The 26,106-nt window shown below is 40.8% G+C and overlaps 1 protein-coding gene across 1 annotated transcript; it reads left to right on the top strand.

The window, feature by feature from the left end:
- The first annotated feature begins 5,024 nt into the window (after positions 1-5,024).
- LOC141967807 (myosin-1B) lies at positions 5,025-25,369 on the top strand. Its single transcript, XM_074921956.1, has 38 exons — positions 5,025-5,228; positions 5,319-5,462; positions 5,556-5,712; positions 6,309-6,336; positions 6,434-6,548; positions 6,628-6,720; positions 6,835-6,898; positions 6,981-7,079; positions 7,185-7,288; positions 7,370-7,508; positions 9,872-9,990; positions 10,086-10,235; positions 10,974-11,144; positions 11,823-12,132; positions 12,762-12,835; positions 13,013-13,100; positions 13,187-13,304; positions 14,110-14,233; positions 14,310-14,446; positions 15,131-15,386; positions 16,814-17,056; positions 17,162-17,338; positions 17,417-17,562; positions 17,650-17,740; positions 17,829-18,218; positions 18,752-18,878; positions 19,782-19,900; positions 20,176-20,372; positions 20,771-20,954; positions 21,040-21,205; positions 21,370-21,494; positions 21,708-22,016; positions 22,117-22,320; positions 23,238-23,363; positions 23,458-23,628; positions 23,715-23,819; positions 24,079-24,174; positions 24,815-25,369. Exons 1-38 carry the CDS (start codon positions 5,025-5,027, stop codon positions 24,965-24,967), a joined length of 5,823 nt encoding a protein of 1,940 aa, XP_074778057.1. The 3' UTR covers positions 24,968-25,369.
- Positions 25,370-26,106: the final 737 nt, after the last annotated feature.

Raw genomic sequence — 26,106 nt, 5'->3', positions numbered from 1 at the left:
TATACAAGGCTTAATTGTCCAGATACACACACATTATTTTCTTGACCTCTGGCTTTATGTGTCTGTACTTTTTTCCAAGTTTTTCTAATTCAGAAAGTCACAGGTTCAGTTTTTCTTTGACAGCTACTGTGTTTTTCCAAATTAAGAAAACTTTGCTCTTAAAATGACAAAAAGGAAAAAGCAAAAGCAAGCAAACATACAGAAGAAAAACAGTAGTCACTTTGTATTCTGTTATATTGACTAGCAATATAAAAGCAAACAAGAGCAAGAGGAAAAAATATAAATTAAAACAGATCAAGCAAAATGTTACAGTTGTGGAAATTTTCAATTTAAATATCATTTTGAAAAAGACTGAAAAATTGTTTCTCCTAAGTCCTTTTGAGTCTTAAAAAAAGTATTCTTCTATGTGACTCTTAAAAAGATTATTCTTCTATATGAAAACAATCTTGCTAATAAAAGCTTTTAGCCAGTTGTCAGCTTTATGCCAGTATTACATATGACTGTGGGAAAACCATGAGTTTTTATTTTTAATTTTTTATAGCCAATTTTAATCCAGGTCAAAACTGCATACACTAACAAAATGAGACAACACACAGTCATTGAAATACCTAAAATTCACAGTGAATTCCAGTTGTCAGACAATGTAATTGACATAAAAGACATAAAAGAAGTGCTGTTTTATACCCAGGTGAGTATTTAGCTGGTAGAGTTAAACCATAAGCTTATTCTTCAGTGTGAATTTACTTCAAATGTGAAGCTGACCTTTGCCAATTCACTCCCCACCCCCAGGATTACAGTGTCATCACAGAGACACAGTCAGCTGAGAGAAGAGGAGGAAGGAATTTCCTCACTTTCTTATAGAGACCTCTGAGTAGATGATGCTAAGAGGGAGTGGAACACAACAGGTGCAGTGAGGACGTAGTACGCTATGGGATCAGGAGAAGCTGCAAGTCAGTTCAGATTGCCTAGCTTGTCATAGGAACTGTCATTTGGAAAGTGAAGGCCAACACATAAAAAAAAAAAAAATCAAGATCTGTTCATGGGAAATAAATTGTTTCTCAACAAAGCACAGGGTCCCACGGCCCTCTTCATCATTCTCCTCCTTGTGCTGTTACAGAACATCTACAACCACTTCCTTAATCTGGGTGGGGAACATCCCAGGGATCAGTACAGCTGATTGGCTGTTTTTCACAAACTAGCATGAGGTTCAGCTCCTTCTAATAACTGCCTCTCTTCCAGACTGTTTTAGAGAATGTAAATTTATTAATCCTTTCCCTCCATCTAGCACACCTATCCTGCAAAAGCAGTGCTGAATGACTCCCCTATGTTGAAACAGCACCTATTTCTCCTACTTCCAGTGGGAGACATATCTTAAATTCAGTACAATGGTATCATAGGCCTGTTCATATGGTCTTTGAAGCCCTTCAGCCCCAGAAACAGGAGTGGGATTTCTATGCTTTTTCTCTGAGATCTAACTTGGACACTTCAATCTTAGAGGGTTCTATCTTCAACTCCATACTTAACTCGTTTTACTCTTTTATTGGTCCTTGTGTCCATGGTGGCTTGCTGTTATCCCCTTGGAATCACACCCCTATTTACTTCCTCTTCCTCAGTCACATATCCTCCCTCATCACTACCTTCAGTCTCATCCTTCCACCCTTCTCTTGCTTTGCCTTTGGTCCATTTTACTAATTGTAATTCATATCATCCCTTGATTCTCACTCCTGTGACTTCAGTTCCTATTCAGATGCTTCCTCCTGCATTGGGATTTCCTTCTACTAACAATGATCTCCATCTCAGTAGGATCCCTGATGCTTTTCCACATTGCAGACTCAAGAGTATTTGCATCATAAAGAAGCCTATGCCTTCACCTCTCTATCCCTACATGTTTCCTATTACAATACACTGGCTCTTGTTTTTCACTTCCTCTGCTCAAGTCAGCATCAAACGCATTATAGTACCAATGTAGCCCCTTTCATCTCTTTTAGCACACCCTCCTGCTTCCCCCCCTTCTCAGGCTCTCTTGTCAAATTATTTATAGGAGATTGATTCACAGACCTGTTATGTCTAATTATATCCATTCAATTCTGATATGAATGGCAATTCTGCTAGGAGTTAAGATTGCCAAAAATGTTTTGACCTAAGAAAGAGGAGGTGGTGGCTACATATGCAGATCAGACCCTATAAAAGTACCCTGGGACCAGTGTGTCTTGTCCTTCCTCAGAAATCTCTAAGGTAAGAGTGTCAGAGGATTTGGCTGGGGAGGTGGGGGATGAAGGGAAGCTAGTTCTGCATTCCACAAGCACCAGTGCATTCCTACAGACACTCACATTCATTCAATGGGGGACTGCCAGTGTCAGCTGGGATTTTCAGCCTGCTTTCAAGGCATCCATATGTTTTCTATCTATAAATTTTCTCTGGAATTCTGTGCAGCAGTAAGAAGGAAGTTGCTAATTTTGTTTTACAATACTAACCAGCTTCCAGCCTGCAAGCCATTCATCTTGTCTCACAAAAGGTAAGATCTTCATTTATTCACTCTAGAGTTGCTCTAAGGTAGGACTCCTACACAGGCATGCTGGCAATCCCTGTATTCCTTATATTTATGTCTATAGTATAAATACAGTATGAGATCTGGGCTGGATTGCCAGTGGTTTTGCCACACGATTCTCAAAGACAGTGGTCTTAAAAGTAATGATTATTGCTGCATCGCCTATATTCTCCCCATAATTCTTCTATAGGGAGTGGTTTCCTAGATTAATAGACATTTCATCCTAAATTTAGGAGAAACTGTCCTAAGAAGCAAAAACCCCATCAGGAAGTAGTTTGCAATTACTTGTCCATAAATTAAATATATTATTGACTGGAAAAAAAAAAAAAAAAAAAAAAAAAAAAAGGTTTTTTTTTTGCATTTAGCTCAAAAATCAAAGGTCACTGGAACTAGCTGTGAAGCAACAGAAAAAGACATACATATTTAAATAACAATATTTTGTTTTTTCAAAGGGAAGCTTAGGGAATGAGGTTAGAATGTTGTGTATCAAAACAACAAAACATTTGAGTCGGAACTTCCCTATAAGCTTGCTTGTGCCTATGAAAATATTGTCTAATTGTTATATAATTATATAGGCAAATGTTAATAATCACAGGGAAATTAAGAAAGGACAATACTTTCTTGGATACCTAGAAAAAAGAAACATGGAACATCAACTAAATTCAAAGTTTTAAATATTTGCACTCAGGAAAATTAACTCTTCATATTTCCTTTTTACATTAATTTTGTCAAATTTTGACACTGGAATATATCCCTCAAAATTATAAGATGTCAACAGGCTACCATGTGTAAAGAATATACCTAGCATGCTTCAAATACGTGGAGGAGAGTTAGCATATCATTGATTTCAGGAAAAATCCTATAGAACAGTCAAAAGAAAATAGTCAGCAAATACTTTAAGAAGGCAATCTATAACTTACATAATATGTTAATATAATATATACTGACCTACTATATATACTATACATTGTCATAATACCATAAAGATATCTACACAAAAATACAATATACTATATATGTAATATACATAATGTAAACTAATATACTATAATATATACTAATATATATTAACATACTATATACTAATATATATAATACACTAGTATTATTCCTGTTAGGAATCTTGTAAGAAAATGTGAGGTAATGTAGGCAATGATAAAACTGCTGGTGAAAGACTGGGTCCATTTTACAACCTTACATAATTATTTTGTGATATGGTCTTGTTTGATTAATAACACTTTAATGAAGTGGAAAATCATGTAGTTTGAAACAAACCCATCAGTCAGAGATTGTACCCATGCATTTTAAGTTGATAACACTAAGTTGTGTTATGAAGTCTGTCCTTGCTGGCTAAGAAGGCAAAGCAATTTTTTTCATGTGTAAGCAGTGGAATACTGATGGAACGAACTTTATAATGTATAAAAATATTGCGATGTTTATTAAAATATTGTCTCTGTTAGTCTGGCCATACTGCAATAATGAGGTTTCTAAATGGTGAAGTGTTCAGAAGAGAGTTTTAAAATATATTCTAAGTTCAGAATATCCTTCCTGCAATCAAATTCAACTGTTTCTCAAGAAAAACTTAAGTAATTATATGATTTCCACAAAGAGGTCTGCCATAGGTGAAAGTATTGATAGAGTAATGAGCTTCTTAATTTATTCAGAAAAGCTACTCAAAATGCAGGTGATAAACTTTCTAAGACTAAAAAAAAAGGATACTTTTGGAACAATACATCTAAATTCCAGCTTTCCGGCTTCACAAATGAATGAAACTTTTCAGTCAAGAGTATTGTTTGGCAATAATAAACAGGATTGCTGATAAGTAACTGATAAAGTAGTGAATGGATGCAAGATTACTTGGTTTCTGCTATGAAAAATTTCAAAGAGGAGAATATCAATCAGCTTTCTTTGTTAGCAGATGGATCTGTGAAATAATTGAAATATTTGACAAGGTGGACTATTCAATCCCAAGGGAATGTCTTTAACAACAAGTGAGAACAATATTAACTCTCTGCATATCCAGTGTCCTGTGCAACTTCCAGTGTTTTATTGTAAACAAATTTCATATTATGAAAGGTGCTAAAACAAAAAGATACAAGAAGGCTTTCACAATTTCAAAATTGGGAATATTTAGTGAGTGAAGTGTTTGGAACCTTGGAAAGGATCTGTTTATCCTGTTAATTCAACACATGGAAAAAAACCCACAGCCAAACCACGGAAGGCATTCCTCTGTAGATGCAGTTGTCTGGTTGACCTAGAGATCTGACCACATAAAACAGAAATAAAGACAGATAAATTATAGAAGGGACCTCTGAATTAGCAGAAAAATGAAAGAGACAATTAAATTAGTTGATACATACAACAGAGCACTATCAAATCCACTATGCTGTAGGAGTGTATCTTCCATCATGCACTACTGTAATGTATTTTCCACCCTGACAGATACTTGCTGCACTGCCCCTAGTAAACGACAGCCATGTCGTCAGACTCTGAGATGGCCGCCTTTGGGGAGGCAGCTCCCTACCTCCGAAAGTCCGAAAAGGAGAGAATCGAGGCCCAGAACAAGCCTTTTGATGCCAAGTCATCAGTCTTTGTGGTACATGCAAAGGAATCCTATGTGAAAAGCACAATCCAGAGCAAAGAATCAGGAAAGGTCACTGTCAAGACTGAAGGTGGAGAAGTGAGTAAAATAATACAAAGCTTGAGAATACAATTTAATCCTGCTGCAGACTTTTAAATAGCAAATACATGTCTTTCTTATCTTTGGCAGACCCTGACCGTGAAGGATGATCAGATCTTCTCCATGAACCCTCCCAAGTACGATAAAATCGAGGACATGGCCATGATGACCCACCTCCACGAACCCGCTGTGCTGTACAACCTCAAAGAGCGTTACGCAGCCTGGATGATCTACGTAAGTACCAGCAGCAGTCTTCCTCTGGGCAGCGAGGAGGAACTGCTCTGCCAGGGTAGGTGGAAGCCAACATGCTGTCTCCCTTCCTCACAGACCTACTCGGGTCTCTTCTGCGTCACTGTCAACCCCTACAAGTGGCTGCCGGTGTACAACCCGGAGGTGGTGTTGGCCTACCGAGGCAAGAAGCGCCAGGAGGCCCCTCCACACATCTTCTCCATCTCTGACAATGCCTACCAGTTCATGCTGACTGGTGAGTGCTTGACCTCCCTCACAGCAATCTAAACCAAAGAGCCCCACTGGTCTCACTGGAGCATATGACAAGACAGCTAAAAACACCACAGAGATATTTTACTGAAAACTTGATCGAGTTATGCAGGAATTAATTACAAATTAAATGGACCCAGAAGCATGCATGGACTGAGCACTATATATTATTTACACTTTATTTTAGGAAATTCAACACAGTCCCACTGCAGAAATACTACTTGACTTTCCTGATTTTTCCACTGATGTACAGAAAGAACTATAATTCCATATAATCTTTTCTTTTCAATACAGATAGGCAGTTTGATTATATTTCTTGATAAGAATGGTGAAGGGTAAATGGGTACACGGCTTGTGTGAGGACCACATACCCCTGACAGCTCTATGGATCTATTTTGCTTTATACTTTATGCTGTTGGGACATGGAAGGGAGTTAGTTAGTCTTGGACTTGGAACTATTTGGACTACTACTCTTGGACTTGGGACAATCCCCAGCTTCCATTTACAGCATTACTTCTCATTCAGCTGAGTGTTACCCAGGTCAACGGCCAACACTATCTTTCATTCTCTGTCTTTCCACAGATCGTGAGAACCAGTCGATCCTGATCACGTATGTAGATCCCTTCTCGGGTCCCTGTGGGGCTGCCCGGTGCTGGGGGACCTCCCGCCTGACCACACGCTCTCTGCTTCTCTCTTCGGTTTCACAGCGGAGAATCCGGTGCCGGGAAGACTGTGAACACAAAGCGTGTCATCCAGTACTTTGCAACAATTGCAGCGAGTGGGGAGAAGAAGAAGGAGGAGCAGCAGGCCGGCAAAATGCAGGTGAGATCCTAGGGGTAGGAACCTGCATCCATCGGATTTATCGATGAGCTGTATCATGACAATAAGATTTCTATTTTAGGGGACACTTGAGGATCAAATCATCAGTGCCAACCCACTGCTGGAGGCCTTTGGAAATGCCAAGACAGTGAGGAACGACAACTCCTCCCGCTTTGTAAGTTGTTGCCTGGGTCCAAATTACTTTTTCTGCATCAGCACACTGACTCAAATATTCTTGCAGCCAGGACTGGTAAAATAGATCTCAACTGACTTTTGTGCTTTTTTTCAGGGTAAATTCATCAGAATCCATTTTGGTGCCACAGGGAAACTGGCTTCTGCTGACATTGAAACTTGTAAGTGACCCTTCTGGCCTGATCCCTTTCCTTCCAGTCCCCCTCAGTTCTTGTGCTAACTCTGTCCTACCCTCTTTGCCAGATCTGCTGGAGAAGTCCAGAGTCACTTTCCAGCTCAAGGCAGAAAGAAGCTACCACATATTCTATCAGATCATGTCCAACAAGAAGCCAGAGCTAATTGGTAGGAAGGATCACTCATGCCTCCAGGCAAAGGTCATGGAACAACATTTAACTCCTTTACATGCCAAATACATTTGACCTGCATGTGTTCTGTCCTTCCTTCCAGAGATGTTACTGATCACCACCAACCCGTATGATTATCAGTATGTGAGTCAAGGTGAGATCACGGTTCCCAGCATTAACGACCAGGAAGAGCTGATGGCCACAGATGTAAGTAACGCACAGAAGTTTTCTTGGGAGGACTCTGACCTTTAACAGGCATGGTACTTACTCTAATAATTCTTTTGCTAGAGTGCCATTGACATCCTGGGCTTCACTGCTGATGAGAAAACGGCCATTTACAAGCTGACGGGGGCTGTCATGCACTACGGGAACCTGAAGTTCAAGCAGAAGCAGCGGGAGGAGCAGGCAGAGCCCGATGGCACAGAAGGTACCAGCACAATATATACCAGAGCTCACTACGTGCCGGGACGCGCACTAATACAGACAGTGATTCAGGGTCAGAACCATTGGCTCAGCCTGCCCATTCCCCCAGATGCTAGTATTGGAGAAGAGAAGCGTGTCCTGGCCGGGGGACTTTGCTGGAAGAACACAACTCAGTGGAGGAGGCAGATTACTTTGAAACTATATTTTGAAGTATAAGGCCCAGCAAATCCTAAAGCACGTTCCATTGGCTGCCACAGCGGGAGCCAGGCCAGAGAAAAGCAGGCTTTGCTGCTGTACTGAATGGCAGCTTCCCAGGCCTGGCACAGAACTGGGAGCCACTCTGCTCATAGGGAGCTACTATCATTTACCATCACCGTAGTCACTTCCGAATGGCATTGTTTCCAGGTGACAAGAAGCCAGGATCCTGAAGCTGCTCCGCTTCAAAACCTGTCTCCTGGAGACAACTCACAGTGCCTGAACTGAGAGCATTGTGCCGCTTCTTTTTACATGGGGGGGTTGAAAACGAACATCAGTTAGTACTGCGGCTGTGGATCATACGTTCTACATTTTCTGCAGCATCTCATCAAGTCTCCAGGACTTCTGTTTGAAAGACAGGCGTCTAAGATACGTCTATAACATTTGCTTTGCCTAGAATTGTTCAAACGTGCATTCCTCTAAAAGTTCATGGAAGCATTTCTATGAAGCTACAGTTATTTGTATACATCATAAACACACACCATTAAGGGTTTTTTTTCTTGAGTTTTTTTTTTTTTTTTTAACGTGTGTGTGGTTTGGGTCTTCTTTTAGGAAAGTTGACACATAACTGAAAATGACTGCAAGGATTACAGTAGCAATGAATCTGATAATGATGAATAGTAACAGTAGAACAGGCTACAAATAACAGGGGTAAATCATTACATAAATATAACCAAATGAAAGAGTTATAATTAGTTGACCATTTAATTATTAAAAAATAATTCTACAAAAGTGAAATACAACATAAGTACCAATTTTTTCTTGTTTCATACTTTTCTATTTCTACTGGTAAATGTACATTAAATACTTACTTGTGAATAACATATACAAAATAAGCAGCTCAAAATCAGCACCTTTGACCTTGTCACATTAAAAGACTTTGTGAATAGTACTGTTGTTCACTCTAATCTTCGCTGTGACAAGAGACAGATAGGAAATTGAAAGTGATGACATCTAGTAGTCCAGTTCTTATATTTAATACTCTAGATTCACAGAATATGAGAGCTGGAAAACACCTATGTGTATGATATTTATCCTTAGGGAGAATGTGGTCCCATTATGAAAGCTGCATTAGATATCCTAGTCATACTTTTGGCATAATACTTTCTCTCATTATATTTTCACTGACTACAATTTTCAGTACAGTGATTTTAAATACCAACCAGTTTCTTTTTCTGTGCAGTCAGAAATTGTGACTTGTTTGACCCGCAATTTTTATGGCCCTTTGGCCTTTTATCCATCTAATCACTTTCAAAAAAATGTATTTTCATTGTAAAGGCATTCGGAAGAATCTTTACCAAATAGAAGCCAGCAATGTGCACTTGCAGTCCAGAAAGCCAGCCATCTCCTGGACTGCATTAAAAGAAGTGTGGCCAGCAAGTCAAAGGAGGGGATACTCCCCCTCTACTCTGCTCTCATGAGACCCCCTCTGCAGTGCCCTTGCCAGTTCTGGGGCATCCAACATAAAAGGACATGGACCTGCTTGAGCGGGTCCAGAGAAGGCCATGAAGATGATCAGGGGCTGGAGCACCCCCCTGTGAGGACAGGCTGAGAGAGTTGGGGGGTTCAGCTGGAGAAGAGAAGGCTCCAGGGAGACCCAATAGCAGCTTCCCAGTACTTAAAGGGGGCTACAGGAAAGGGGAAGGGACTCTTTATCAGGGGGTGTAGGGTTAGGATGAGGGGTAAGGGTTTTAAACTGAAAGAGAGAAGATTTAGATTAGAGGTAAGAAAGAAATTCTTTATTGTGGGTGTGGTGAGGCCCTGGCACAGGCTGCCCAGAGAAGCTGTGGCTGCCCCCTCCCTGGCAGGGTTCAAGGCCAGGCTGGACGGGGCTTTGGGCAACCTGGGCTAGTGGAAGGTGTCCCTGCCCGGGGCAGGGGGGTTGGAACCGGGTGATCTTTAAGGTCCCTTCCAACCCAAACCATTCTATGATTCTATGATTTACCAATCATCTAAAATAAATGGGGAAAAAAATAGTAAATCAAGAAAAATGACATATTTTGAAGTATGTGACAAAGTATATGTGGCTTCTGCAGAAAGGATTCTGAATTACTTCAAGATATGTTTACTGGAGAGCTAATATTAAACACTGCTGTATGCTGTTTTCCTTAGTTGCTGACAAGGCTGCCTACTTGATGGGTCTGAACTCAGCAGACCTGCTCAAGGCCCTCTGCTACCCCCGAGTCAAGGTTGGGAATGAATATGTGACCAAGGGTCAAACCGTGCAGCAGGTAAGAAATAAGTGATGATAGAAAACAAATGACCTTAAGAAGTTTGAACTTCCTCTTTTGCCCTGGATGGTAACTTTTATTTTACTTTTCTTTAGGTATACAATTCAGTAGGTGCTCTGGCAAAATCTGTCTTTGAGAAGATGTTCTTGTGGATGGTGGTCCGCATCAACCAGCAGCTGGATACAAAGCAGCCCAGACAGTACTTCATTGGTGTCCTGGACATTGCTGGCTTCGAGATCTTTGATGTAAGAGGAGGATCTTCATACAAGTTTCCTTGAAAGGGCATTAAGAAACTAGAATACTTTGGGGCTGCTGGTTGTTGTTTGGTTTGTTGTTTGGTTTTGTGGTTGGTTTTTTTTTGGGGGGGGGTGTTGGTTTTTTTCTGTTTTGTTTTTTTAAATTATGGATTTTTTTTTACTTATTGGATAATCCTGACATTTATGTAGGAATGGCACTCTTCTGGTTCTCATAGTATCCCACAATGGCTGCAGAATTTTATAGAAGTCTGTTGTTGCATGCAGAAGCGAAAACTGCATTGAAAACCAATATGAAAATGTTGAATAATTGTTAGGTAATAGCAGAAACAGATTCTGAAGAAGTTAAAATATACAGTCTTGAAGGAAGATTTTGTTAATGGTGAAGCCAGACTCCCTCTGAATTCTTGGGAATAGCTTGGCAATATAGACAAATTCAAGTAGGTGAAAAGCTGGACATGGACTAAGATCTGCAACTCTTTTCAGAGAACAGAAATGTGTTGAGACAGTGCCAGAGCCTGAAATGGTAGATATATTAGAGGATGGAATATGTCAGTCACCTGTCCAGACCCACAACTATAAATTAAGGATCCCTATCATGGATGGATAGTAATAATAGATATAGTGGACTAATCGATAATAGATATAATGGGCTGAAAATAATACCTATTTGAAGATGAAAAGTGTTCCTGTAACTGAACTTCACAAGTAAGTCTCTGCATTCTGCAGTTCAACAGCCTGGAGCAGCTGTGCATCAACTTCACCAACGAGAAACTGCAACAGTTCTTCAACCACCACATGTTCGTGCTGGAGCAGGAGGAGTACAAGAAGGAGGGAATTGAATGGGAGTTCATTGACTTTGGCATGGACCTGGCTGCCTGCATTGAGCTCATTGAGAAGGTTCTTGGGCCCTACATACTTAATAGTTTTCCAGAAGTAAAACGTAAAAGGAATCTTCTAAGATTAAATTAGACCACTCTAAATGTGTGGCACTCACATAATGCAGCACATAACATGATTTCTTTCTGGGTTTCAAGCATTTCATATACATTTTTATTTGCCTGTTCCTTCACTGCCTGTGGGATTCTGTCACATAGTATATATGATTTTCATAAGGAAAAAATTTCAGTCCTAATCACGGTTCTGGATTTCATACTCAAATCAGTGTATTTTTTTAATGCCTGCTGAGTGAGTAAATACACTGACCAACTTCTATTTTAATATGCTTAAAGAAATTTCTGATCTTGATTCCAAGAAAAAACATTTAGGTAGTGTAAAATCTCCCTTATATCTGAATGCTATTGATTTAATTTATTTTGCTTTCTATCTTCAACTAACATGCATATAGTGAATTTTTACATGCTAGATCACAAACATGAAACTTATGGGTGAGCTTGCATTCATATATCTGATGGCATATCCACTAACAAAATTACATTTCTGGAAAAATATAAAATTACATATTCGGGAAGGGAGGACATTTCTACAATTTTTATTTTCCATTCCTCTCTCCTATATACATTCTCTCTACTTCTTGCTTCCACACTTTCTTCCTTCACATCTTGCTATTTCTTCCAGCCCATGGGCATCTTCTCCATCCTGGAAGAGGAGTGCATGTTCCCCAAGGCAACTGACACCTCTTTCAAGAACAAGCTCTATGACCAGCATCTGGGCAAGTCCAACAACTTCCAGAAGCCCAAGCCTGCCAAAGGCAAGGCTGAGGCCCACTTCTCCCTGGTGCACTATGCTGGCACAGTGGACTACAACATCTCTGGCTGGCTTGAGAAGAACAAGGATCCCTTGAATGAAACTGTTGTGGGGCTGTACCAGAAATCATCAATGAAGACACTGGCATTACTCTTTGCCTCTGTTGGTGGAGCAGAAGCAGGTGATTTCTTTTAAATCAATTCTACTATAATTTAAGGGGGGGGGGATCATTATAATATTTCACAGTAATGTTTTCAGTTCAAAAACTGAAAAGCCAAAACCTCACTTACTTTTTGGAACTCAGTCATTCAGAATAATAAAAGATATTACATTTCCCTAGAGACCTTTATAGATCTGTAGGTTTGATGATCAGACAGCTGTACTTCAACATTTACACAGGCTAGCTGATGGACCAGATTTCTGCAATATGGGACAATCCCAAATACTTCAGGGGATACAATCAATTGTATCAACATGCTGCTAAATTTATGCATAACCTTGGATAGAAAGATACATAAAGACTACATTTGTTGTATTTACTAGTATTTTATTTAATTCCTTAAATATCTTACTGTGCAAAATATTACAATTTATTTCCTCCTTGCATTTCCTTAACTTCAGCTTGAAGTCACTAGATTCCATTCTATTGTTCGAATAAATCAAATCTCCCATTGTAACTTTAAATAGTATATGCATTTGCATATTTTGATCATATTATTACATTTTTAATCTTTTTAAGATGAACACACAAAGTTCTTCAGATTTTAACTGCATGCTTTTGTCGTTCTTTTTTAAAATATTACTGTTTAGAGAGTGGTGGCGGTGGCAAGAAGGGCGGCAAGAAGAAGGGTTCTTCTTTCCAGACTGTCTCAGCACTTTTCCGGGTACTGTATTCTTTCAGAACTGCCCAAAAGTTCTGTAAAATAACAAACAAACAAAACAAACAACAAAACAACCTAAACCAAAACTAATCATGGTTTATTACAGTGCTTTTACTCTATCTAACATAGAGATTGTGTTAGTAATATTTTTAAACCCAAGTCTTTGCTCTTGATCTTAAGGAAAACTTAAACAAGCTGATGAGCAATCTGCGAAGCACACATCCCCATTTTGTGCGGTGCCTTATTCCTAATGAAACAAAAACACCTGGTGAGTTGTTAAAGTTCAAAGATATGATAACTCTGTTCTTCTCTGCGCAGTTCAATGAAATACCAATTCATTATGTCATTTATTAGGTGCCATGGAGCATGAGCTGGTGCTGCATCAGCTGCGGTGCAATGGTGTGCTGGAAGGGATCAGAATTTGCAGGAAAGGATTCCCCAGCAGAATACTCTATGCAGACTTTAAACAGAGGTCAGATTCCATGTCATCCTCCCTCCACCATATCTACCAATGCTGAATAATTTGCATTTCCTGGTTGTTTTATGTGCTGTGGGTGCTATGGGAGGGGTTCATTGTACCTACTTGTAGGCATACAAAAGTCAATTTTCCAAGATAGCCATCCAGTTTCTTTCTATAGCTAACTAGAACAGGCATTCTCAAAGGGCAATTTATTCCCATCCTTGATGCACACTCTGGTATGGGATAAAGCATTTTTTAATTAACTATCCAGGAATTAAGTTGACTAGCTTAGAATTAGTTAACTTCTGGGTAGCAAAGTAAGATGACTTGTGGCCATCAGCACAAAATGTGAATAAAGAAACTACAAGATATTCAAGACTAACTTGTTGGAAAACCAAATAAATAAAACCAACTTGTGTCTTGATCTATATCAGCTGGAAAATACTTGGATATTATGTACTGCCACTATTTTGGATGAAGAATTTCTCCTGTCCACATATTTTGTTCTTGCACATAAAGTTCTCATTTAGAGATAAGGCATTAGATAACAGGGCATGTGGAGTATGTCAGCAGTTACCCATGGAAAGCAGTACCCATTCTGTGTCAAGAATTTCTGAACTAAGGAAAATTCAAGGTTTTTCCTAAAAATATATTTACCAATGACAATGTGATTTTAAACAGTGAAACGGAGTTCATACTTATTCACCTCTCTTCCAATCTTGGTCCCCCTTCAGAAAAACTTACCAATGGCATCAGTTGGTACAGGTTTGACTGAGCTTTCAGGAATCTGACCTTAATTTTCTGCTTCCCCCCATAGGTACAAGGTGCTAAATGCCAGTGCCATCCCAGAGGGACAGTTCATTGATAGCAAGAAGGCTTCTGAGAAGCTCCTTGGATCCATCGATGTGGATCATACCCAGTACAAATTTGGCCACACCAAGGTACAAACCCTGCTTGACTGATGTACTGTGCTTGCAATACCTCACTGTGATGTGCTGCAACATTCTCTTTCTCAAGGTGTTCTTCAAAGCTGGGCTGCTGGGACTTCTGGAGGAGATGAGGGATGAGAAGCTGACACAGCTCATCACTCGCACCCAGGCCATGTGTAGGGGCTTCCTGATGAGAGTGGAGTTCAAGAAAATGATGGAGAGGAGGTAGATAGCTATACTTATTTAGCCTGCTGGGTCAATCCCCATCAGATAACAACGACATGAACAAAAACTGAAAACAAGCTCCTTCTTGCCAAATCTCATTTATTACTCTTTTATTCAGTCTACCAATATGGATGTATTGGAGAGTATAACCTGGCAGTAGATGAAGCAGTATAAAATCCCAATTTAGGGGGGAAAAAAAAAAAATAATTAACCCCCTTTGTACTAATTTTTTGATAAGTTCAGTAAATGGCTGCATTACATGTATGTCCAGACGCTAATTATTTTAGCTCACCACTATAATCAAAGGTGAGAAATGTATACTTTTATCACAAGAGAAATATTCTCTTCCCTTGGATAATTTTCATGAAAAGGACCAAGTCATCTTCTGGAAGTGTTACTTTTCTGTGGCCATGAAATTGAGCCAAACATCTGGACTTCAAAACCATCCATACAGGTTGACAATCTACGTCACACTACGGGGTTTTCTTCAGAGATATATGTATTTTGTACCTATTAAATATACTAAGTATTAATAATAAAATATATTTAATAAGATTTAGTAAATATTTTATATACACAGATATAAAACTAGTACTGAACATAGAAAATCACATTATACGTATCTACAATTAAATATGTACTATAAATTTTAAAATATGTAACATATTTTTTGTTACCTTTCAGGGAGTCCATCTTCTGCATCCAGTACAACATTCGTGCATTCATGAACGTGAAGCACTGGCCCTGGATGAAGCTGTTCTTCAAGATCAAGCCCTTGCTGAAGAGTGCAGAATCTGAGAAGGAGATGGCCAACATGAAGGAGGAGTTTGAGAAAACCAAGGAAGAGCTTGCAAAGTCTGAGGCAAAGAGGAAGGAGCTGGAGGAGAAAATGGTTTCTTTACTGCAGGAAAAAAATGATCTGCAACTCCAAGTGCAGGCTGTGAGTATTACTAATGTTTTTAGTTTGTAATGTCTTATGTAAAATGATCCCAAATGTCTCAGTAAGAGACACATTATCCAAAACCAGTATTTTTTAAAACATACAGGTTTTATAAAATAGGAAGGAAAGCCATGTAGAAAAGCTAACTTGAAATCTTCAAATATTTATAAATTTGCAATGAAATATTGCAGCTGGTTCCTTACACTTTTAAATCAAGAGAGAAGTAATCAGTTTCCGGTTAGTAAATACTACAGATTAAAGCATGATATTTTAACTCAGATATGGCAACTTACAGCAGCAGTTATCATGTCTTTATAAAACTTCAGATATTATATAATTTTGATTCATCATCATCTGATCTGATCAGTGAAGGTAGTCTAAAGCTCCTATTAATACCTCTTATTTGGAGAACCACAAGTGGATTCAGGTGGAGTAGGACAGGCCGAGAGTGTCAGGCATTTCTCTAGCATTTATGGCCCCTGTCTCCTCGGGAAAAAGAGTGACAGAAGCGGAGATTTCCCTTTTTCCTTGGAAATAAAAAGGTAGCACCAATAATCCCCTTAAAACTGTTGTTACCAGCAAGACTTAGGATTGATCTGACCCCCTTTTGATGTCCACACTCTAAATATCTACATCTGAGCTAGTAGCCTGAGCTTCCCTTCATTTTCAGAAATGAGAAACTCATCCTGTTAGAGTATGATACAATTCATCCAAAATGTTTTGGTTGGTTTTTTTTTTCACTGAATGGACTGCATCACATCACGTCAGATTTCTAAATCTACATGAGACAAGCCCCAACACTTTGCTCAGCTATATAAAGTCTTATGCCTGGCTGGTATCATGGTTCTTCACTAGAACAAAGAGGAAAAGAACAATCAGTATGTAGAAAATAAAGAATACTTCTTAGTAACTTGCATCATAGAATGCATGTAAATTCAGGTAATTGACACTGCCCTGGTAAACACCAGTCTCCCTTCCAAACTCTTCTTGACCACAAGGGCTAGAAACATGTCTCATTTAACTATTATTTTTGAAACAGTGATCCTAACATGACATTTTGCCAAAACAAAAATTAAATGTATATTCAGTAAATCTTCGTGGGAGAGTTGTAATAAGGTTTTCTCAGTTGAATGTTGGAGGTTTTAGCATTCAAGTTTTAAACACTGTATGCTAAAAAATCTGCCTCTGTGATTTCTTTTTCAAAAAGGCATTTTTAAAAAAAATCTCAGAGCCTATATTTATAGTATGATAATATATCTCTTTATTTTATGGGCTGGAGGCAGTCCCTATCAAATACATACTCTTAACAATGTTTTAACTACAAAGGACATTGTAAAGCTGCTTCAAAAATAATGATTATTTCTTTAAAAATCAGTAAGAAAAAATAACTATTTCAAAACTATTTTATTTAAATGAATCATGTGTAGGAAGCTGATGGTTTGGCTGATGCTGAAGAAAGATGTGACCAGCTCATCAAAACCAAAATCCAACTGGAAGCCAAAATTAAAGAGCTGACAGAAAGAGCAGAAGATGAAGAAGAGATGAATGCCGAGCTGACAGCCAAGAAGAGAAAACTGGAGGATGAATGCTCAGAGCTGAAGAAAGATATTGATGACCTTGAGTTAACACTGGCCAAGGTTGAGAAGGAAAAACATGCCACTGAAAACAAGGTATGAAGCAGAACCTATCACTCGAACTTCAGAAAAGACTTCTGTGCTGTTGCAGGACTTCTGTATCTACTGCCTCTGTTTACACTTGCTCTGTTCTTCTCAAAGGTGAAAAACCTGACAGAGGAGATGGCAGCCCTGGACGAGACCATTGCCAAGCTGACAAAAGAGAAGAAAGCCCTCCAAGAGGCCCATCAGCAGACACTGGATGACCTGCAGGCAGAAGAGGACAAAGTCAATACGCTGACCAAAGCTAAGACCAAGCTGGAGCAGCAAGTGGATGACGTAAGCATGTCTGTCCAGAACAAGGTAGGTATGGTTTTAGACCTGGCATATAAAGCGTTGATGGTCTTCTTTCTTTAGCTGGAAGGGTCCTTGGAGCAAGAGAAGAAACTGCGCATGGACCTTGAGAGAGCCAAGAGGAAACTCGAAGGAGACCTGAAGATGAACCAGGAATCAATAATGGATTTAGAAAATGATAAGCAGCAGCTGGATGAGAAACTGAAGAAGTAAGTGTGGCTGTGGGGCACCTGAGTGCTGGGCTGGTGCACTTGTCTTTCCTCTTTGAGCTCTGACACGGTTTGCTTTGCCCACAGGAAAGACTTTGAAATCAGCCAGATCCAGAGCAAAACTGAGGATGAGCAAGCCCTGGGCATTCAGTTACAGAAGAAGATCAAGGAGCTGCAGGCGAGCCTCTGTCCCTGGCCCCCTCTCACCCAGTCTGAGGTCAGGAAGGAGGAGGGCATGGGTGTGAAGGGTCCCTAATGTTCCCCAGGCTCGTATCGAGGAACTGGAGGAGGAAATTGAGGCAGAGCGAACCTCTCGGGCAAAAGCAGAGAAGCATCGGGCTGACCTCTCGAGGGAGCTAGAGGAGATCAGCGAGCGCCTGGAAGAAGCAGGAGGGGCTACAGCAGCTCAGGTCGAGATGAACAAGAAGCGTGAGGCAGAATTTCAGAAGATGCGCCGTGACCTCGAAGAGGCCACGCTGCAGCACGAAGCCACGGCTGCCGCCCTGCGGAAGAAGCACGCGGACAGCACAGCTGAGCTTGGGGAGCAGATCGACAACCTGCAACGCGTGAAGCAGAAGCTGGAGAAGGAGAAGAGTGAGCTGAAGATGGAGATTGATGACTTGGCCAGTAACATGGAGTCTGTCTCCAAAGCCAAGGTATTGAAATATTCCTTTATAGTAATTCAAACATTATGAAGTATTTATATTTTAATGGAGGTTAGTCATTAACATTAATTATTAAAATAATTAGTTGCACTTTACAACTTGAATTTGAGTTTATATATTTCAGTATTTGTATAATTTGTATAAATATATATATATTTTGTATTCTTTGAGGAGATCTAAAAAGCTTTACCTGAAGCACCTGACCTAAGGAACTATAGGGTCTCATTGCATTGCTCAGAATACAGTGACATTGAAAGGACAGTGATTTAGTTTCTTCTAAAGAAAAATTTCTCCTACCCTACACTTTCCTTTTTGCTCTTATTTTCCTTTTCTTCCTTAAATACTTCAATGATGTAATCATGAAAAGCCAAACAGAAATTTAAAATAATTCCTGGTTTCAGTGTTCCATCATCCATTTACTTTTAAATTACTGGCGCTTTTTTTTCCCTTCATAAGTCTTCAGATTCTCAATAATTATGTATTGAATCACCAGTCATCTTTAATTCTGTTCTTCATGCAAATAGGCAAATCTGGAGAAGATATGTCGCTCCCTAGAGGATCAGCTCAGTGAGATTAAGACAAAGGAGGAGGAACAACAGCGCACAATTAATGACATCAGTGCTCAGAGAGCTCGACTACAAACAGAATCTGGTAAAATAGTTTTGTTTTTTAAGACAACACTGTATATGACCTGGGGCTTAAAAAAGGGTGGGGGGGGTGGGGGTGGGGGTCAGAAAGACCTAGGGTTCTTGGTGGAAAGTAAGCTGAACACATCAGAAATGTGCTCTTGTGGTAAAGGTGGCCAACAGAATCCTGAGGTGCATTCGGAGAAGTGTTGCCACCAGGCTAACAGGGGGTGATCCTTCCCCTTATTCAGCACAGGTGAGCTTCACCTGTAGTGCTGAGTCCAGTGCTAGGTTTCCCAGTAGCAGAGAGATACAGACATCCTGGATCAGGGCCAGTAACGTGTTTAAGGATCTGGAACAACCAGTCACTGGAACAACCTCCCCAGGGGTGTGGTAGAGGCCCTATGACTGAAGGTTTTCAAGACAAAACTGGACAGGGTGCTAGATAATTTCATCTAGGCTGCCATTCCCATGAAAGTTTGGACCAGATGACCTTTGAATGTCCATTCCAACCTGCACTACTCTATGATTCTATGACAAGAGTTTCAAAGAAGAATTCACCTATCTCATGACCTAGACTTCATATTTGTACTTCTCAGAATACATTCATGAGAGAACAGTGATATAGCCGAGAATGCACAAAATATAGTAGTCATTCTGTAAACTCAAGTCTTGAAGTGACCACTGGACTTAGTGCAAACATACAGCAAAACTAGTCAGATATTGGACAAAGGGGCATGAAGTATTTAATTTCTTGCCTCTAAGATAAATAATTTGGCATACTCAGAGATATGGATAGGTATCAGTGATTAGGATTCCATTAAAGAAAAGTTTAACAGAAAATATTTTTATAAGCATTTAATTATCAAATTTAATTTTTTTATATGAGTCATATAAAATGTTCTTTTACTCATCTGAACTCTCCCAGGTGAATATTCACGCCAGGTGGAGGAGAAAGATGCTCTGATTTCTCAGCTGTCAAGGGGCAAGCAGGCTTTCACCCAACAGATTGAGGAACTCAAGAGGCACCTAGAGGAAGAGATAAAGGTGAGAAGGCTCTATCAGAAACACATCAAATCACAGAATCAACAAGATGAGAGGGGGGAAAATGACCACTTAGGTAAGGCAGTGAAAGTCTTTTCATATTAGCTTTGCTCTCCCTTCCCTGCAGTCTATCCATTAATTCTTCTGTAGATACCCAGATCTTCCTTTCTCACTCAGTACCTTGCCATCATTCTCACAGCAGAATAATCCAGTGTGAATCAACACAGGACATTGCCCAGGAGATTTCCATTCACTGTCACACTACAATTTTCTCCTAGGCCAAGAACGCCCTGGCCCACGCCTTGCAGTCAGCTCGCCACGACTGTGACTTGCTGCGGGAACAATACGAGGAGGAGCAGGAAGCCAAGGGGGAGCTGCAGCGCGCCCTGTCCAAGGCCAACAGCGAGGTGGCCCAGTGGAGAACCAAATACGAGACGGATGCTATCCAGCGCACGGAGGAGCTGGAGGAGGCCAAGTACGTGGGACATGTGGGGAAGGCTGGCAGAGACTAAGAATGGAAATTTGAGGATACCACTGTCAGCAAGAGGTCAATGCTCTGCTTTGGGATGGGGTGCCAGGAGGAGAGAAATGTAATCGAGAGCAGGTATGCACTGGGGAAAAGCAGAAGCAACAAATCTCTTCAGACACAGAACAGCAGACAGTCGCTTGTGTGAATAGCCGAGAGGGAATTGATGTAGCCCAAGATTTAGACATAGAAATACAGTGGCTGGCTGGGAGACATCCTACACTGCAGTGTAAATGGGGATCACACCCTACCAAGTGGCTAAGTATGCTCTTGTGCAAATCATACTGGCTGTACACCACAGGCTCCTATTTGATTCCTCACCCAGAGCTCTGCTTATCTCCTGCCAGGAAGAAGCTGGCACAGCGCCTGCAGGATGCAGAGGAACACGTTGAGGCTGTGAATGCCAAATGTGCCTCCCTGGAAAAGACAAAGCAGAGGCTGCAGAATGAAGTGGAGGACCTGATGATTGACGTGGAGCGATCTAATGCTGCCTGCGCGGCTCTGGATAAGAAGCAGAAGAACTTTGACAAGGTCTTTGGGCTCCAGCCCCGGGGCTCCTGGGCAGAGCATGTCCTCCCGACTGCCACCTGCATACTGACGCCCCGTTTCTCTTCAGATCCTGGCAGAATGGAAGCAGAAGTATGAGGAAACGCAGGCTGAGCTGGAAGCCTCCCAGAAGGAGTCTCGCTCTCTCAGCACGGAGCTCTTTAAGATGAAGAATGCCTATGAGGAGTCCTTGGACCACCTGGAAACGCTGAAGCGGGAGAACAAGAACTTGCAGCGTAAGTGCCTGGCCCTCTGCTCCTGGCAGGGCTTTCTCATAAGCTTGTTATTGAGCATTCCAACTGTGCCTAGAGTTCTGAATAAATGCTTGTCACCTTGGAGTGGCAGTGCCCTTCCCATTCAGCTCTGTGCCTGACCATACCACTGGTCTTTGTTCCCACAGAGGAGATTTCCGACCTCACGGAGCAGATTGCAGAGGGGGGAAAGGTGATTCATGAGCTGGAGAAAGTCAAGAAGCAGACTGAGCAGGAGAAATCTGAAATCCAGGCTGCCTTGGAAGAAGCTGAGGTGCACAGGATTATTTATTTTCCTCTTACACATCTTGGATCTCTATCTCAGTGTAAGCACTGTGAAGTCATTACCAGACCCAAGAGGAGAAGAGGGAGAAGAGTGTTTGTATAAAAGTGTAGAGATATTATCTAAATGTGGCAATACATTTTATTCAGAGCCTCAAGTTCAACATTTCTCACATAGCAATTATTCTAATTTACTCTTTTCCAGGCCTCCCTGGAACATGAAGAGGGCAAGATCCTGCGCCTCCAACTTGAGCTCAACCAGGTGAAATCTGAGATTGACAGGAAGATCGCAGAGAAAGATGAGGAGATTGACCAGATGAAGAGAAACCACCTCCGAATTGTGGAGTCCATGCAGAGCACCCTGGACGCCGAGATCAGGAGCAGGAACGAAGCCCTGCGGCTGAAGAAGAAGATGGAGGGAGACCTGAACGAAATGGAGATCCAGCTGAGCCATGCCAACCGCGTGGCTGCAGAGGCACAAAAGAACCTGAGAAACACGCAGGCAGTGCTCAAGGTCCGCTGAACAAATTTGCCTACAGAGAAATCTTTTAGCTGACATTTTCAGTGCCAAACAGCTCTGAATCTGCTTATAATTTCTTTCAATGGCTCTACAGGATACCCAGATCCACTTGGACGATGCTCTCAGGACACAGGAGGACCTGAAGGAGCAGGTGGCCATGGTGGAGCGCAGAGCAAACCTGCTGCAGGCTGAAGTTGAGGAGCTACGGGCAGCCCTGGAACAAACAGAGAGGTGTAGAAAGGTGGCTGAGCAGGAACTGATGGATGCAAGTGAGCGCGTGCAGCTCCTCCATACCCAGGTGAGGTCACTTAGTTAGAAATGGCACTCTTGGTAAGTAGAACACTTGTATGCTTTATTCCAGTCACCACTGGAGGCTTAGCTTTGAAAACGAGTGTTATCTTTTCTGAAGTAATCATCATGATACTAAAGAGATCTTTTCTGGAGAAGTGTGTATACTAGCTGTGTTCCCAGGTTTCATTCAATGAAACCCATTCTTCTACCTTCTTTTCATCCTAACATGAACTCTAGAGGAAAGACGCTTATTCACAGGACCAGATATTTTAGTCACACCTGCCAAACAGTCTGCCATCTGAGCAGTCAGGAACTGAAACTCTGGAACAACAGCAACATTAATTCCTTGTTATTTTGAGATGTAGCACTAGAGAATTCTCATATTCCTTCAAAAATTTGCTGTCCACTCTAGCAAGAAAGTAGAGATGAACTCCTGGCTCTGATACAGCCCATGTCAGTCAGGCTTTACTATGAGCTACATGTCATAGCAGTCATCCAACAATCAAATGATGAAATCTATGGAAAGTGTCTGGTTTAAAATGCTGAAAAGATCCTGGAAGGAATCTATCCTATCTACATTACAATTTTTTCTCTTTTCCATTGATGAGAGTGAATTACTCTTCTCTAATTATGTGGATGAGAAGGCATTATGCTGACTTCCCTCACCATATTTTTATTACTCTCTTGTGCCAGCCTTCATGGATGAGATGTGGCACAGATTATGTACTCTTTTTCAAATTTATAAAATTAATTGTTGGACAAAAAAAAAAACCCAGCATTGTTCCCAGTGATAAGAAATTTTACAGAAAAATCTGTGGTATCCATCTTTCATGTAACTAATCCTGAAATTATTCAAAATCCTGTAATGTTCTTGATTTGAAAAACATGAGCTAACAAAAACAAACCTCTGATGCTGATCAACAGAACACCAGCTTGATCAACACCAAGAAGAAGCTGGAAACAGACATCGCCCAAATTCAGGGTGAAATGGAGGATACGATCCAGGAAGCCCGCAATGCTGAAGAGAAGGCCAAGAAGGCCATCACAGATGTGAGCTGGGGGCTCCTTTCACTGCTAATGGTGGATGTGTTCTCCCCCAAATGTCTCCAACCCCAAAATGGCTTTCACCCTTTGCTCCCTTCAGGCAGCCATGATGGCCGAAGAGCTGAAGAAGGAGCAGGACACCAGTGCCCACCTGGAGAGGATGAAGAAGAACCTGGACCAGACGGTGAAGGACCTGCAGCACCGTCTGGATGAGGCCGAGCAGTTGGCACTGAAGGGAGGCAAGAAGCAAATCCAGAAGCTGGAGGCCAGAGTGCGTAGGGCTTTGAGTTGTGCGTGAGAGAACGTGTCATGTAAGTAAGCAGCACGGAAGCTCCAAAGCCGGGCTTCTCATTGCAGGTGAGGGAGCTGGAAGCAGAGGTTGATGCTGAGCAGAAGCGCAGCGCTGAAGCTGTGAAGGGTGTGCGCAAGTACGAGAGGAGGGTGAAGGAGCTCACCTACCAGGTAAGGCAGGAAGCCTCCATGAGCTCACACACTCTTCTTGAAGATTGCCATAATATAGCCCTTAGGTATTTCTTTCTGTCCTGAGTCACACAGTTGAAAAGCATAAGACTGAGAACATCAGAAGAAACTGTCTTTCTGGTCACATTAGGAAGATTCAGCCTGTTACCTCTGTCTTAGCAGCAATGGTCTATGAAGAGTGTTACTCTCTCTTTCATGTGGAAGGCAAAGAGGTGCTTCTCTTTCTTGTTCTTCTCTTTAGTCTGAAGAAGACAGGAAGAATGTTCTTAGGCTCCAAGATCTGGTGGACAAGCTTCAAATGAAAGTGAAATCCTACAAGAGACAAGCTGAGGAGGCTGTAAGTATTGTGTGCAGAGTCAGTCTCCATCCAGGTGGAGGTGGAATTCTGTGGTGGTGTAGTGGTGTTTTCCCCCTGCATACCTGTGTTTGAACCCTTAAATTTTGTGTCCTTTTCTCATTGTGCACTGAGGAAAAACAGCTTAACGGCTGTTCTGGCTGAACAGCTCAGAGGTCTAGAGGGGTGTAGAATACATTTTCTATGAGCATTACTGCATCACTGGGAAGAGCAGCAAAGGCCAGGTTTATGTGGGAGTAGGTCTCTGCTTCTTTTCACTTTCTTTATTACATATTTCTGCCTAGCAGGGAAAAAAAATATACCTTAAAAATTGTAATATATAATTTATAGCAGTAAATAAATGGGAAATTATTTAATGGAAATATCTGTAATTATAAACTCTTTTTTCAAAAATTCCAAACTTTATTAGCACTTCATATCCAGAGAGGGATTCCTAGTATATATTATTAACCATCTACACATTTAGCATTTAAGCTATTTCTTTGGATTACCCCTGGAAGTATTGGAGAGAATTACATACTAACTCATAGTCAGAGGTTTTTTCTAATGTAAATGCGAAATACCACAGCATGTCCAGTGCAGTGCATTTTAAAACCTATTTTATCTCTATTCCTATTCCCAGGAGGAGTTGTCCAATGTCAACCTCTCCAAATTCCGCAAGATCCAGCACGAATTGGAGGAAGCCGAGGAGCGGGCTGACATTGCAGAGTCCCAGGTCAACAAGCTCCGAGCAAAGAGCCGCGAAATTGGCAAGAAGGCAGAAAGTGAAGAGTAAATGCCTTCAGTAGTGTAAAGTGAAAGAGAATTGCACAAAATGTGAAATTCTATCACTTTGATTTTGTAATCACTGCCTAGTGCTTCATCAACCTCTAGATAATTAATGCCTAGATAATAAAAATAGTAGAGATTTTCCCATGGAAATAATGAGAAGTGCCCTGTTGTATTTTAATCATTATTCTGAATTCTCAATAAGGTTTATATTTTTCCTTATTTAAATTCATTCAATTAAAAATCTTGCTCTGGGTATTTTTAAAGTGTTTCAGCCACTGTTAAAGTGGTCTAATCAGATATCTGCCTTCATTCTCTAAAATTCTGGAATTTTATCTAAGACTTCCTTAAGGGAGAAAAACATTATTTCTTTGCAATAGAATTAAATTTTCCCTTAAAACTTCTGCTTTAGGAATAAAATAGGTTTTAATTCAAAGGTTCTGTCCAAATAATAAGAATTTACGGCATCTTCCTGTAATCCAGTCTAATCATTGGTTGTTCTACTAAATCATGTGTCTTTCTTACTAGATCTTTTTTCAGTTTAAACCCCTTCAGTCCTTCAAGCCACTTAGAAACATAGTTTAGAGGACATATAAAAATGAGAGCTACTTTTAAACTTTCAATCATGGAAGTGATGTGCAAACCAGCATTCCAAGGGCAGCACAACCAGCTACCTCATGGTCAGTGTTCATTGTTTATTGTTTATAGTCCCCTGAATCTTCTAAGCTGGTCAGGCAGCCACTTAGCTCCTACATACTCTCCAGGGTAATCCAGATAACTTTGCTTAGTTTGGCTTCACTCAAACTGTGGGTTTTCATACTTCGTAGATATCAGCATACAACCGAGAAGCCATGGTCACCTCCTTGGAAAGAGAGAAATAGGTGTTACTTTCTCTGTCATAATCTAACCTCTAGAGAACTTTCCACAATCTGAAGGGATTCAAGCCACTGAGACCTTCTCATGATTGTGACATATTCCACACGGTAATTAGATAATTGGAGAAGTCAAATCAACCATTCCTGTTGAAGATGTACTGATCTACATTATCAACAATGAAAATTTTCAAAATGGCCTCTGTAGGTGTGTTGGTTTAAGCCCTGCCGGGACCAGAGAGCACGTCACCATTGCCCCTCCCCCACCCTCAGC

Source organism: Athene noctua, chromosome 18 (genome assembly GCF_965140245.1).
Source record: "Athene noctua chromosome 18, bAthNoc1.hap1.1, whole genome shotgun sequence".
Taxonomy (NCBI): Eukaryota; Metazoa; Chordata; class Aves; order Strigiformes; family Strigidae; genus Athene; species Athene noctua.
The sequence above is the reverse complement of the archived record's forward strand: the minus strand, read 5'-3'. Positions and strand labels throughout refer to the sequence as shown.